The sequence below is a fragment of the Mus caroli genome, unplaced genomic scaffold (genome assembly GCF_978045245.1).
Source record: "Mus caroli unplaced genomic scaffold, Mus_caroli_1 scaffold_11, whole genome shotgun sequence".
NCBI lineage: Eukaryota > Metazoa > Chordata > Mammalia > Rodentia > Muridae > Mus > Mus caroli.
Window position 1 is genome coordinate 43780955 of NW_028227266.1, and position 13038 is coordinate 43793992.

Here is a 13038-nt window from a genome sequence, read left to right on the forward strand (position 1 = left end):
AAGACATTTGCTGTCTTGCTATAGAACAACAGGAGTAAATACATATATGAGACGACTGTACAATACAAAGTTCATCACCTGTGACAATTATCCCTTTTCTCTGTGCATAAAGATAATCTCTGTGTTAAGGGATTTGGATTATGTTTTCACAGTTTGTTCATTGTTGTCTGGGTGGTGCTAGAGGTCCACACACAAAGCACACATACTACTTCTTTTTTTTCTTTTCTTTTCTTTTTTTTTCCAGGACAGGGTTTCTCTGTGTAGCCCTGGCTGTCCTGGAACTCACTCTGTCTGTAGACCAGGCTGGCCTTGAACTCAGAAATCTGCCTGCCTCTGCTTCCCGATTGCTGGGATGAAAGGCGTGCGCCACCACTCTGGTGACTGAAACTCTTTTGAAGCTCCTTTTCCAACATGATCTGCAGGGGCTGAGGCAGCCCTGTAACCCAGACCGGCCTCATCCTCATTATGTATCTGAAGATAACCCGCAACTCCTGATCTTCCTGCCTCTGCATCAGAGCACTGGATTTTAGAAATGTGCCACGATTTTAAGCAGCAGTGCAATAAACATTCTCAATGTCCACACATTCAGACAGCAGTTTGCACCTCTAGCGTGAGCTCCCAACAAGCCTGTGTGATTGCATTAGTTCCTAGGCATTTACAACTTTAATTCCAACAGGAGCCTGACAGTCCACGGTCCGCAGCTGCTCACTTTCCCTCGCCATGACAGCACTCTTTGACTACCTAGCACATCTTTTCTTGCATTTGAGGTTTTTACTTTCCTCATTTTTTTGGTCAGTTTTTCAATGTAGATTTAACCTAAATGAAACTATATTTTTACATGAGTCAGAAGATTATATAAATTTTTACTAGTCAATAAAGTCAACAAAATATTTTACGTAAATAATCTTTTTTGTCTCTAAACTATAATAGAAAAGTCTAGACAACATGCCCTCAATGCTTTTTTTTTATACTTGAAGTTTTTATGAAGATTAAAGAAAAAGTTATCTGTATATGTATGTGTCTGTGCTCATGTGAGTGCAGGTATCCACCCAGTCCAGAAGAAGGTACTGGGTCCCCTGAAGCTAGAACTACAAGCAGTTGGAGTTATAGGTTGTGAGCCACCTGACAAGGGTGCTAGGAACCTAACTCAGGTCCTCTTCAAGGGCAGCAAAACCATCTCTAAGTAGCTAAGCCATCTCTCCAGCCTTCTTTATATTAAAATTTGATAACCCTGCCATGGTAATCTATGCAGGAAGATCTAGAGTTCAAGGATAACCTAAGCTATATAGAGTCTGTAGTCTCAAAACATAAACCAAACCCAAGAAATACTGATTTTCTTTCTTTTTTTTGAAGATTTATCTATTTTATATATATGAGTACACTGTAGTTGTCTTCAGACACATCAAAAGAAGGTATCAGATCCCATTACAAATGGTTGTGAGCCACCATGCGGTTGCTGGGAATTGAACTCAGGACTTTTGGAAGAGCAGTCAGTGCTCTTAACCACTGAGCCATCTCTCTAGCCCCGATTTTCTTTCTTTTTAAAGAAACTATTTAAAGTTTGATCAGAGATGATTATTTTACTCATTAGCAGTGTGTGTATGTGTGCGTGTGCGTGCGTGCATAAACATATAAACACATACTTTTTTTGAGGGGTGGATTTTTTTTTTTTTTAAACCTGAGACATGGTCTCACTACACAGACCTAGCTATGCTACAAGGACTAGAGCATGCTATTTTGAACAGGCTGGGTTTAAAGGCACAGGTCTTCACCTCCTTTTGCCTTCAGAGTGATTAAAAGCATATGCAAACTTTTATGGCCACACTTATGTAATTTTAAATCTATGTTCTCATATTAGAGAAGACACACAATACTTATCTGAGTTGCCATTCTTTTCCTTCCTTCTTTTTTTTTTTTTTTTTTTTTTTTGTGGTTCTGGGAGTATGCTAGGCAAGCACTCTACCACTGAGCTACATCCCCAAATGTCAGTGTCTCAGACTACCTGGTGATTCTTCATTTCTTCTTCTCGCCTTTGCTGAAGCTGCTTTAATTGCACCTGGAGCTGACTCTCCACCTGCCTCTGCTTGTCCAGGACTTCTTGGTAACGCTCCTTCAACAGAGTTCTCTCTGTCATCATTTTGTCCTATCGAGAGCAACAAAAGTTTCATTCCCAATTGAATCAGAGAAACCTTCAGCAGGTTTTGATTGCTTATTTTGAGAAAGCGTCTTATACAGCTCAGTAGCCTCCATCTTATTATGTTGCCAATGATAGTCTTGAACTTCTGACCCTCCTACCTGCATCAGACATGTATGGCAACTACAGGTGTGGACCACCACACCTAGTTTATGCTGCACTAGGGATTGAACTCAGGGCTTCCTGCACGATGGGCAAGTATTCTATCAACCAAACTGTACCCCCAATCTATATCTAAGATGTGGCTACACTGTCCCATACAATAGCTACTAGCTGCATGTGGCTATATAACTTTCAAAACAAAAATAGCAGGCCCTCAGGAGCCTAGCCACATTTCAAGGACTCAAATGCCACCTGTGGCCACCAAACCAGAGAGCAGAGACTGAGACCATTTCCATCTCTGCAGAAACTACTAGTACTCAACACTGTGCTAAAGCACGCACAAGCATTTGTATACTCAAGTGCAATACTCTTGGAGGCTAGAAGAGGGTGTCAGAACCCCTAGAGCTGGAATTACAGACAGCTGTGAGCTGTTGATATAGGTGCTGGGAACTGTCCTCAGGACCTCTAGAGGAGCAGTGCATTCTCCTAATCACGGAGACAGCTTTCTGAGACAGCATCTCATGTATCCAGGCTGGCCTCAAACACACTACATAGCTGAACCTGGCCTTGAACTCCTGGTCTTCCTGCCTCTACCTCCCAAGTGCTAAGATTATAGGTATATACCACCATACCCTCGGGGGGATCAGCTTTTAGAAAAAAAAAAAAAAAATGGGGCTAGGCTTGATGGTATATGCCTTTTAATCCCAGAACTTGTTAGGCAGAAGCAGGGGGATCTCTTCAAGTTCAAGGCCAGCCTGGTCTATATAGTTCAAAGTTAGCCAGACTTACACAGTGAGACCCTATCTCAAAAATTATTAAATGAATAAATATTAATTTTTAAAAAACCTGATGAAGGGCTGGAGAGATGACTCAGCAGATAAGAGCACTGACTGTTCACAACTATCTGTAATGAGATCTGATGCCCTCTTCTGGTGTGTCTGAAGGTAGCGACAGTATAATTATATATAATAAATAAATAAATCTTTAAAGAAAAAAAAGATTTAATTTTGGGGCTGGAGAGGTGGTTCAGTGGTTAAGAACACTGACTGCTCTTCCAGAGGTCCTGAGTTCAATCCCCAGCAACCACATGGTGGCTGACAACCATCTGTAATGGGATCCAATGCCCTCTTCTGCTGTGTCTGAAGACAGCGACAATGTACTCACTCACATACATGAAATAAGTAAATAAATCTTTAAACAAACAAACAAACAAACAAACAAACAAACCTTGATGAAAACAGAGCCTATCAGGGTAAAAGTAAGCAAAAGAAGAGGGGAATTCATGGGAAAAGAATCCTTGTAAAGACCTGGGGACGCTTCATCTGCCAGAGTTTAAGCTTCGAGTTAAGACTGAGCACCTTTAACCACAGCCCTTGGGCGGCAGAAGCAGGCCGACCTATGTGCGCTTGAGGCCAGCCTGGCCTAAACAATGAGCGCCAGGTTATTCAAAATTGTACAGTGAGACTCTATTTTGAAAGCAAAACAAAATCTATTTAAAACTTCACAGTACTTGGAAGGTGAGGGCAGGAACATAGAAGCTAAAGGTCACCCTACTACATTGTGAATTCAAGGTCAGCCTAGGCTACATAAGACCCTGTTTCATGCAAAGCAGACGTCCCATGTATAGGAGGTAATTATAGGAGGCTCACTCCTGTAATTACAGACATGCCATGGAGGACTGCTACGAGTTCAAGGCTGGCCTGGCTACAGAACAAGCGAGACCTTTGTCAAACACAGAAAGTAATGGGCATGGTGGTGCATCCCAGGACTCACAAAGCAACACTCAAGGTCCGAGACAAACCACAGCTACATCATTTGAAAACCTATCTCAAAATAAATAAATAAAAACAACAAAAAGAGGACATTTTAAAAGGACGTGTAGATAGTAGTAAACAGAAAACAAGTTCCATTACTAAACCCAAATAAGAGCACAGCAAGAACTACAGAGATCCTATCTTCCCTTCAGAGCAGGGCTGGCATAAGAGATATTGCTAAAATGTAACAGGCTGGGCCAGGCAGTCCATTCCCACTGTCAAGGATTTTATGAAGGAAATTTGTGCTTTTCCCAACCAAGTTTACAATGCTTCTACATCCTGTGCTTTTTGTGACAATGACATGTAAGTATGCACTTACCAGATTCTTTTCAATATCTTGGTCTGTGTTTACTTCCGAATCTGCTGTTTTAAAGTCAGTCTACAAAAAGAAGAAACCATTATATTCAAGACTTTAAGTCTCTTTAACACAAACAGAGTTATTCCAGTTACCCATCTAGAAACCTGCAGCAGAGAGCAAAGCAGCAGAGGAGTTCTTGCATAGACACCCATCTCTGATGCAATCTTTATTTACCCCACAAACAGTCCACCATGTGCCCAAGAGAAAGCAAGCGATGGATCGGAGAGAATAACTGCTCCTGCAACCTATATGCCCATAGCTCTTCACACAGCAGTGCATCCCAGGCACCAGGAAGCAGGACTCTTACTTCTTAAGATGTAGACCAGACAAGTAACAAGGACAGAGTTGAAAAGGACGGAAGCTAGCCAGCCAGTGGTGGTGCATGCCTTCACTCCCAGCACGTGGGAGGCGGAGGCCGGCGGTCTCTGTGAATTTGAGGTCAGTCTGGTCTACATACTGAGTTTCATGACAGCTAGGGCTATACAGAGAAACAGTGGCTTGAAAAATAAAAAAACAGCCAGGCGCTGGGGGTGGTGGCACACGCCTTTAATCCCAGCACTCGGGAGGCAGAGGCAGGCGGATTTCTGAGTTTGAGGCCAGCGTGGTCTACAGAGTGAGTTCCAGGACAGCCAGGGCTACACAGAGAAACCCTGTCTCAAAAACAAAAACAAAAACAAACAACAACAACAACAAAAAAACAGCCAGGCAGTGGTGGCACATGCCTTTAATCCCAGCACTTGGGAGGCAGAGGCAGGCGGATTTCTGAGTTTGAGGCCAGCCTGGTCTACATACTGAGTTTCATGACAGCCAGGGCTACACAGAGAAACCCTGTCTCAAAAAACCAAAAATAAATAAATAAATAAATAAACAAACAAAAGGAAAGAACAGGAAGGATTTACACCAATCAAGTTTTCATCCAAAGAGGTTACACATAGGTCATAATAATTCCTGCATGTTATACAATTAGATACTGGCTTTCTTGTTTCTGCAATAGCAGAATGAAGCCATTACATGATACTATATGCAAACTGTGTCATGACTACTAGCAAAAAATGACACAATGCAGTTCTCTACCACATAAATGGCTTCTCCCCTCCCGTCCCCAATTCCAGTTTAGTAGTAGAAATGTGATACTTGACCTGCACAGCAATGTTCTGAGAAAGCTTCAAGGAAGAGCTATCCTGATCATCATCCTGATCCACTCTCACTCCTTCAACCCCATTTGCAGGCGGTACTACAGGTAGCAAGTCCAAGCCTGCATCCCTGCTACCTTCCTTTAAGACGGAGGCTGCTGGGCATTTCTCTTCAGAGCAATTCCCGGAGGCAAGTTGTTTTGAGTGGCACCCTGCCTTAAGAGACCGAGTGACTGGATGGAGGCTCTCCTGGAGGCTCGTGTCCCCCTCCTCTCCTGCTGGGTTGGTCAAGTCCTTCAAATCAGACTGAGACCCATTGCCAGAAAGACAAAGGGCTGTGGCTACCAAGTTTTCTCCTACAACTTCCTCGTGCGCTGCTGAAGTATCACCCACTGATGAACCAGGATTCTGTTCTGGATGTTCCAAATGGGCATTTCTGTTACTCTCCTTGGTTATCATTTGGCTACTTACACTCGGCGGAGACAAGTTCTTCTGTTTCTGGGCAGAGTCTTTGGGGCTATCCAAAAAATAAAAATAAAAAAAATAAAAAAATCTGGGATGAGGTTGTAGCTCAGTGGTATGTCACCTGACTAGCACACCAAAGACCCAGGATTCTGCTACTAGCACCAGTGCTGGGGATCAAACCCATGCTGGACAGTGCTCTACTAGTGAGCCACATTCCCAATACAGCCACTAGAACAAAACTAGATGCTATAGGCCTTCTCCACCATCAGAACAAACTTCTTTCTACCCAACAATTTGTAAGTATTCTAACCTGGTAGGTGAGACCTTGCAAAAGTTCTGAGTGTGGCCTATACTAAGTGCTTAAAAACAAGTGACCCTCAAGATCTAAAAATAAATGCCCACTGCCAACAGCTTTTGTGAATAGGAAAAAATAGCATAATGTTAGTTATGGTAGCTACATATACTAACTTAGTTATGCATATTTTCATAAATATTTAATTTGTTTGGGATAGGGGTTCACTAGCTGGCCTTGAACTCAAAAAAATCCACCTGCCTCTGGCTCCAGGTGCTGGGATTAAAGGTGTGCACCATCACTCCTGGCACAACCTTGTTATTCCAACCTCAGTTTTTTTCTTTTTTTTTTTTTGGTTTTTGAGACAGGGTTTCTCTGTATAGCCCTGGCTATCCTGGAACTCACGCTATAGACCAGGTTGGCCTTGAACTCAGAAATCCACCTGCCTCTGCCTCCCAAGTGCTGCTATTAAAGGCGTGTCCCACCCCTGCCCAACATTATTCCAACCTCATATTCCACAAAAATAATTTTACTAGTCTAGCAAGATAGCTCGCTGGGTTAAGTATTTGCTGTGCAAGCCCTAATGATTTGAATTAAGTCCCTGTAACCTACAGTAGAAAAGTTGTCCTTGGCCTAAACACACACACACACACACACTTGAATTAAAAATAATAATTGTCCTTTAAAAATATCACATAGATCTTTGAACAAAACCACTATTTGACTCAACAGTTTGCCAGCGTAGAGTATCACCTCAAGTAGTTGAGAGTTAACTTCTCACTTTGTTTTATTTCTTTGTGATAGCATCTTGGTATGTAGTCCTGACTGGCCTGAACATGGTATTCACATGTAGCCTAGACCAGCCTGAAAACCATGGCAACCATCCTGCACCAGCATCCACGTGCTGGGGATTCTAGGCATAAGCCATGATATTCAGCTTTGAAGGTATAATTTTGAATTCACAACTGAAGTTGTCAATGGAAATTTTATTCCATATAACAAACATTTATATATAGTTAACATCTGGGATAGGAATTTTGTCATTTGTCAAATATATCTAATATCTAATTTCCCTTTCATTCCTAGGTCTAGGGAATGAACACAATTACACAGGCTAGGCACACATTGTTCACTAAGCTACGCCAGGACCAATATACTACGTTTTTGTTTGCTTTCTTTTCTTTTCTTTTTTGAGACAAGGTCTCACAGGGTAGCCCTGACTGGCCTGGCACTCATATTTAAATAGATGAGACTGGTTTTGAACTCTTAGAGACCCACCTCCCTCTGCCTCCTGAGTGCTAAAATTAAAGGCAGGTACTATCACATTTGGCCAATGCAGAACTTTTTCCAGAGAACCTTAAAGCATACTTAGAATGACATCTAACATTCACTGCCACTCTTTCGCTCACAAGTCAAATCTATATCAAATTAGGGGCTGGAAAGATGGCTTAGTGGTTAAGAACACTGGCTGCTCTTCCAGAGGACATGAGTTCAATTCCCAGCACACACATGGCAGCTTACAGCTGTCTTAACTCTAGTTCTAGTTTAACATCCTCACACAGACATACATGTAAGCAAAATACCAATGCACATCAGAAAAAAAAAACTAGCTGAGCATGGTGGCACTTGCCTTTAATTTCAGTGCACTCAGGAGGCAGAGGCAGGAGGATCTCTGTGAGTTTGAGGCCAGCCTGTTCTACAGAGTGAGTTCCAGGGAAACCAGGACTATGCAGAGAAATCCTGTCTCTAAATAAATAAGTAAATAAAATAAATAATAAATTAAAAATGTAAAAGTCTGTATCAAATGTCTTTGCGGCCTTCCTCCCTTTGCTGCAGTGTGTACAACAGAGTCTGTCAGCTCACCCTTTACGTCTTCCAAGCTAGCACTGACACAGGCTTCAGGTGAAGTGCTCTTCCCTCAGAACAACTGGCTATCTGTGCTATAGAAATCTTTACAAACACACTCAATTCATTTATTTATTTATTTATTTATTTATTCATTCCCAAGACAGGTTTCTCTGTGTAGCCCAGGCTGTCCTAGAACTCACTCTGTAGACCAACCTGGCCTCAAACTCACAGATCCACCTGCCTCTGCATCCCAAGTGCTGGGATTAAAGATGTACACCACCACAGCCCAGCTAATTTTTATTTATTTTCTTTAGGGGACCAGCAAGTTTAATTAAAGTTAATACAGGAGCTTGGATGAACGGTTATTTACAGGAGGAGCAAGGCCACTAGAACAAAACGTTTCCCTCCCCCAGCAAATATTCAGCAATTCTTCTTAAAAGTCAACTGTGGAATGGGGACAGGGAACTTAATTATAAACCTGATCAAATACAATACCCAGGCTTAAATCCAAACTCTACAATTTACTAACATCTAGACAAGCTATTTTATTTCTAAAGTATAAACAGTGCTGTCCACCTAACATAGAGATCACTCAATAACCTGCTGTTAGCTGTTATTACTACTACTGGTAAGGCATGGCTGCTCTTATTAGAAAGTTAATAAAGCAGAAATATCCAAGTTTATGGTAAGCTTGCATTTCCCCTATTGCTCATTCACTAACAAGTACCTCTTATATTTTGTTCATTCATTTGTTTACTTATTTAGTGACAAAGTCACATGTAATTCAGACTGGCTTTGAACTAGGGTAACTGAATATGAACTTCACATTCCCCTGTCTTGGACCCAGAAGTGCTGGTGCTACAGGTATGTTCCATCATGCCTGACTCAAATATCTCATTTTAAAAACAAATATCTACTGACTCTTACGTCAGAGTTCATGAGTTCAAATCCTGAGTCCAACACAGTTTTGTAACTTTGGGCAAGTCACTAACCTCTCTGTCTGTTTCCTCACCTGTTATAGGAACATTAATACCTGCCTTCTGGGGCTTGCATGTTATAGGAACATTAACACCTGCCTTCTGGGGCTTGCATGAGGGTTGAATATGTTAATGTACGCACAGCTGTTGGTACAGTGTTACCTATTATATTAGGTCCCGGTCCCCTAGTCAATTTAATTCAATATTGCACATAACAGTGTATTAGACAGTCTTAAGAGGCAAAGCTAGGTAATTACAACTCCTGCTTTCAAGACTTTGGAGGAAAAAGCTAAGTGTGGTATCCCACACACTTGGCTACACAGTGAATTTGAGGCCAGCCTGAGCTACAAGAGACTGTCTCAAAAACAAACAGCAACAAAGAGTCTTGAAGCTAGTGAAATGGCTCAGCGTGTAAAGGCACTAGCCGACCAAGCCTAGCCACCTGACTTGGGATTCCCCTGGATCCACGTGGTGAGAGACGAGAACCAATTCTGCCAGATTTTCTTGATCTTCCCATGAAAACTGTGACATGTATGCTACACACAAACACTAAATGTAAACACTTGAGAGGCAGAATCAGATGGATCTCTGTAAGTTCAAGTTCAGCTTTGTCTACACAGTCAGCTCCAGGTCAACGAGAGCGACATAGTGAGACCCTGTCTCAGGAAGAAAAAATAAATTAATTCACATAATATAACAAATTTGGATGGAAGAAAAAAGAATACATTTTAATTAAAGGAATAATATATATGAAGCAGTAAGCATTAAGATATATTAACAGATATAGGGGGCTGGAGAGATGGCTTAGAGGTTAAGAGCATTGACTGCTCTTCCAAAGGTCCTGAGTTCAAATCCCAGAAACCACATGGTGGCTCACAACCATCCGTAACGAGATCTGATACCCTCTTCTAGAGCATCTGAAGACAGCTATAGTATACTTACATATAATAAATAAATAAACCTTTAAAAAAAAGATATATTAACAGATATAAATATGAATAGATACACATATGTGATTATGTTGGTATTTTGTATATCTACCTATATAACCAAGTATCTTGTAAATCAGTAAATAGCTCTGGAGAAAAAGGGTTTTCCACAAATGCCTGGTAACGTGATTTTGATGCCAAGAACCCACATAATAGGAAAGTAGCAACTCCACTAAGCTGTCCTCTTGGCCTCCAAATGTACACACACCTCCCCACCCCATCACACATAATATATAGTAAATGATCATTTGTAAAGACACGAGTATGGACACACATAGTAGTTTATCCCTTTAATCCCAGTAATCAGGAAGCAGAGGTGGATGGCTCTGAGTTTGAGTTAAGCCTGGTCTACACAGTGAATTTTAGGCCAGCCAGAGCTACAAAGGGAGACCTTGTCTAAAACAAGAAAAAAAAAATGAGCATGACACACAAGAACAGTTAAATGAACAAAGAGTTGGTGTAGGATAAATCAAGGAAATATATACATTTATGATGTATTGACACCTGTCTTAACCTAGCATGCCTACCTAAGTATCAGTTGACATGTAGGATACCATACAAAAACCAAGCAGTCTCTACTTAAAAAAAAAAAAAATTAATCTGAAGGAGGGAAAAAACCTTAATCTGCAGAAATGTCACTAGACCTCCAAAGAGGAAAGAAGAGATGCTCAGAAGCCCATCCCAAAAGCCCCTTACCCAAGTAAGCTTTCTCCTCAAGAGTCTGCAAGTTACCTTAGGCCATCTGGGAGAGATTCGTCAGACTTGGATGCACACAAAGCAGAAGATTCCGAAGGACTTGGGGCACCGGCCCCAAGGCCAGCTACCTCAGAGGCCGCCATCTGCACTCTGGACATTCAGAAACAAACCAAAGGACACAAGTGACAAAGCTGAAAGCTTTCCTCTGCACAATGCCCACTGTGTCAGTTCCTCCAAACACCTAAGAAAGAGTATTCTGCAGGAGGGCAATAAAAAAGCCACTTCCGGCCATAAGTCCCAGTCAGCACTAGCCCTCAGGCGCCGTCATACACATAAACATAAGGAGTCTAGGCAAAGACTACTTTAGTTCTGGACAGAAATGCAGTCATTCCAAGCAGACGATAATCTGATAAGAATTTTCTGAATGGTCCACATACCTACCTCCATTTATTAAAGTTGACCTTTTTGGCCAAGAATCAATAATATGTTTAAATCCCTTTTGGCTGTTGCAGTCAAAGCATTCTCTATTAATTTAAGTGATAGGGTTTATGTGAGGTGTTTCCAAGAACAAGTCACCCTGGACCATCTCTGTGGGGTGTCTTTTAGCCTGACAGTATTCCTTTCCTACAGATGGGAATGTCTGGTATCTGCCAACGCCCCACTAACAAGTTACCATTGAGTCAAAACAGGCTACTACTCAGTTACTCCAGGAGAAAAGGGAGATGTTGAAAAACATGGTAACTCAAGTAAGGGAACCCAAGAAGACAGTTTTTTACATTTTTATTTTTAAGAGCATCTTTTTTACTGCAAAATAAACTCGGCCTTCTATAGTAACAAGAAAAACTAGGTGGTAAAAGTAGGATTAGCTCCCATTCTTGCTTTTATTTTGACAGCATCCCATGAATAGAATACCTCTGAACCCAGAAGAATGCACAAGAGCAGATACCGAGTCAGGCTGAATCAACAGTCACAGCTCAGTGCCTCAGTTTCCTCTCATAATAAAAAGCTCCTAGGTGAAAATGGGCCCTGAAACGCCATTATTGCATCTCCGATGCAAACAGTCTGCCTACAATAGGGTCGAGATCATTGCCTCCAACAGGGAACAAGGTCTGGGTCACCGATGCCCGGTAAACGAAAACCTTAGGGCAAGGGTCATACGTGAAACTCCGCAGCTAGAACCCCAAACGAGAGGGGTGGGGGTGGGGGGCCGCACATCTGGCTCAAGAGTCCAGTGTGCCCAAGGGAATCCCGCAAGCCAGTGATGGTCACCAGTCAGGCGGCGACGCAGAAGGGGACAATGGGGGGAAGCTGCGCCGGGTGGTCACCGCCACTCTTCACAGGGAGCTGCCGCTACGCTGGCCCCTGGCACTGGCCAGCGCCACCTCCACCCCTTCCCCTCCGTCCTCACCGGCCGCCAGCTCCCGTCCCACTCCCAGGCCGGGCTCCCGCCCCTGTCCCCGCCGCCCCCTCCCCGCCACCCCCCTCCCCCGCCGCGCCCCCCTGGTCCCGCTGTCCAGACCCGCGCGCGCCGCCCCGCACACACCTCCCGCGCCGCGCCCCCGGGGAGCCAAGCGGGGGGGAGGGAAGGGACGCACCTGAGCGGGCGGAGCGGGGGAGGGGGCGGCCAAGCCTGGGGGAGGGGTCGAGCGCCGGCCCGCGCGCGGCACCTCCCACTTCCGGCGGCGCGAGCGCAAGGGGGCGAGGCCGGGGCGGCGAGAGGAGCGGAACCCGCGGGGTGCGCGGCCGCCACCGACGGCGCCCTCTGGCGGTAGGCGCGGGCAGCGACCGGGCAACGGAGCCGCTGAGGGGACCAGCCCTGAGACCCAAGCGGAGCCCGAGGGACACGCGGGCCAGAGAGACGGCGGCCGGATGGAGGCGAGAGCCTCTCTGAGGAGTTTATGGGGAAGAGTCAAGGCTATGGCAGTCCGACGGAGAAGAGCCGCGAGGGGTGTTTAGAGGTCGGAACCGGGATGGTCCTTACAGAGGACGCCATGAAGGACGAGGGCCCTGTGGCGGAGGGGGTCCTGTGGCGGAGGACACGAGGATTCGGAGCGCCGGAACTCCCACAACCCTCACGGGCCTGTGACAGAAGCCGTCGGCGGGCGTCGGAGGAGCGCCCGGAGCTCGGCCCGCTGGTCAAGAGGCCGCAGGCCCAGCCGCTGATTGGCTG

At 44.1% G+C, this 13038-nt stretch overlaps 1 protein-coding gene across 7 annotated transcripts in view; it reads right to left on the reverse strand.

The window, feature by feature from the left end:
• Positions 1-13018, reverse strand: part of Rnf214 (ring finger protein 214) — a 40665-nt gene extending 27647 nt beyond the window's left edge. For 2 of the 7 annotated variants that reach the window (XM_029481068.2, XM_085844611.1), the window contains exons 1-5: positions 12464-12543; positions 10905-11018; positions 6073-6118; positions 4430-4489; positions 2003-2143 (exon numbers count right to left, since the gene is read on the reverse strand). In XM_029481068.2, the coding sequence (XP_029336928.1) occupies positions 2003-2143; positions 4430-4489; positions 6073-6118; positions 10905-11011 (354 nt within the window). In that variant the 5' untranslated portion in view covers positions 11012-11018; positions 12464-12543. Of the gene's footprint in view, positions 1-2002; positions 2144-4429; positions 4490-5607; positions 6119-10868; positions 11019-12411; positions 12439-12463; positions 12544-12849 lie in introns of those variants that run through there. The other 5 variants (XM_021171836.3, XM_021171833.3, XM_021171838.3 and 2 more) reach the window with 4 other exon arrangements.
• Between the last annotated feature and the right edge of the window lie 20 nt (positions 13019-13038).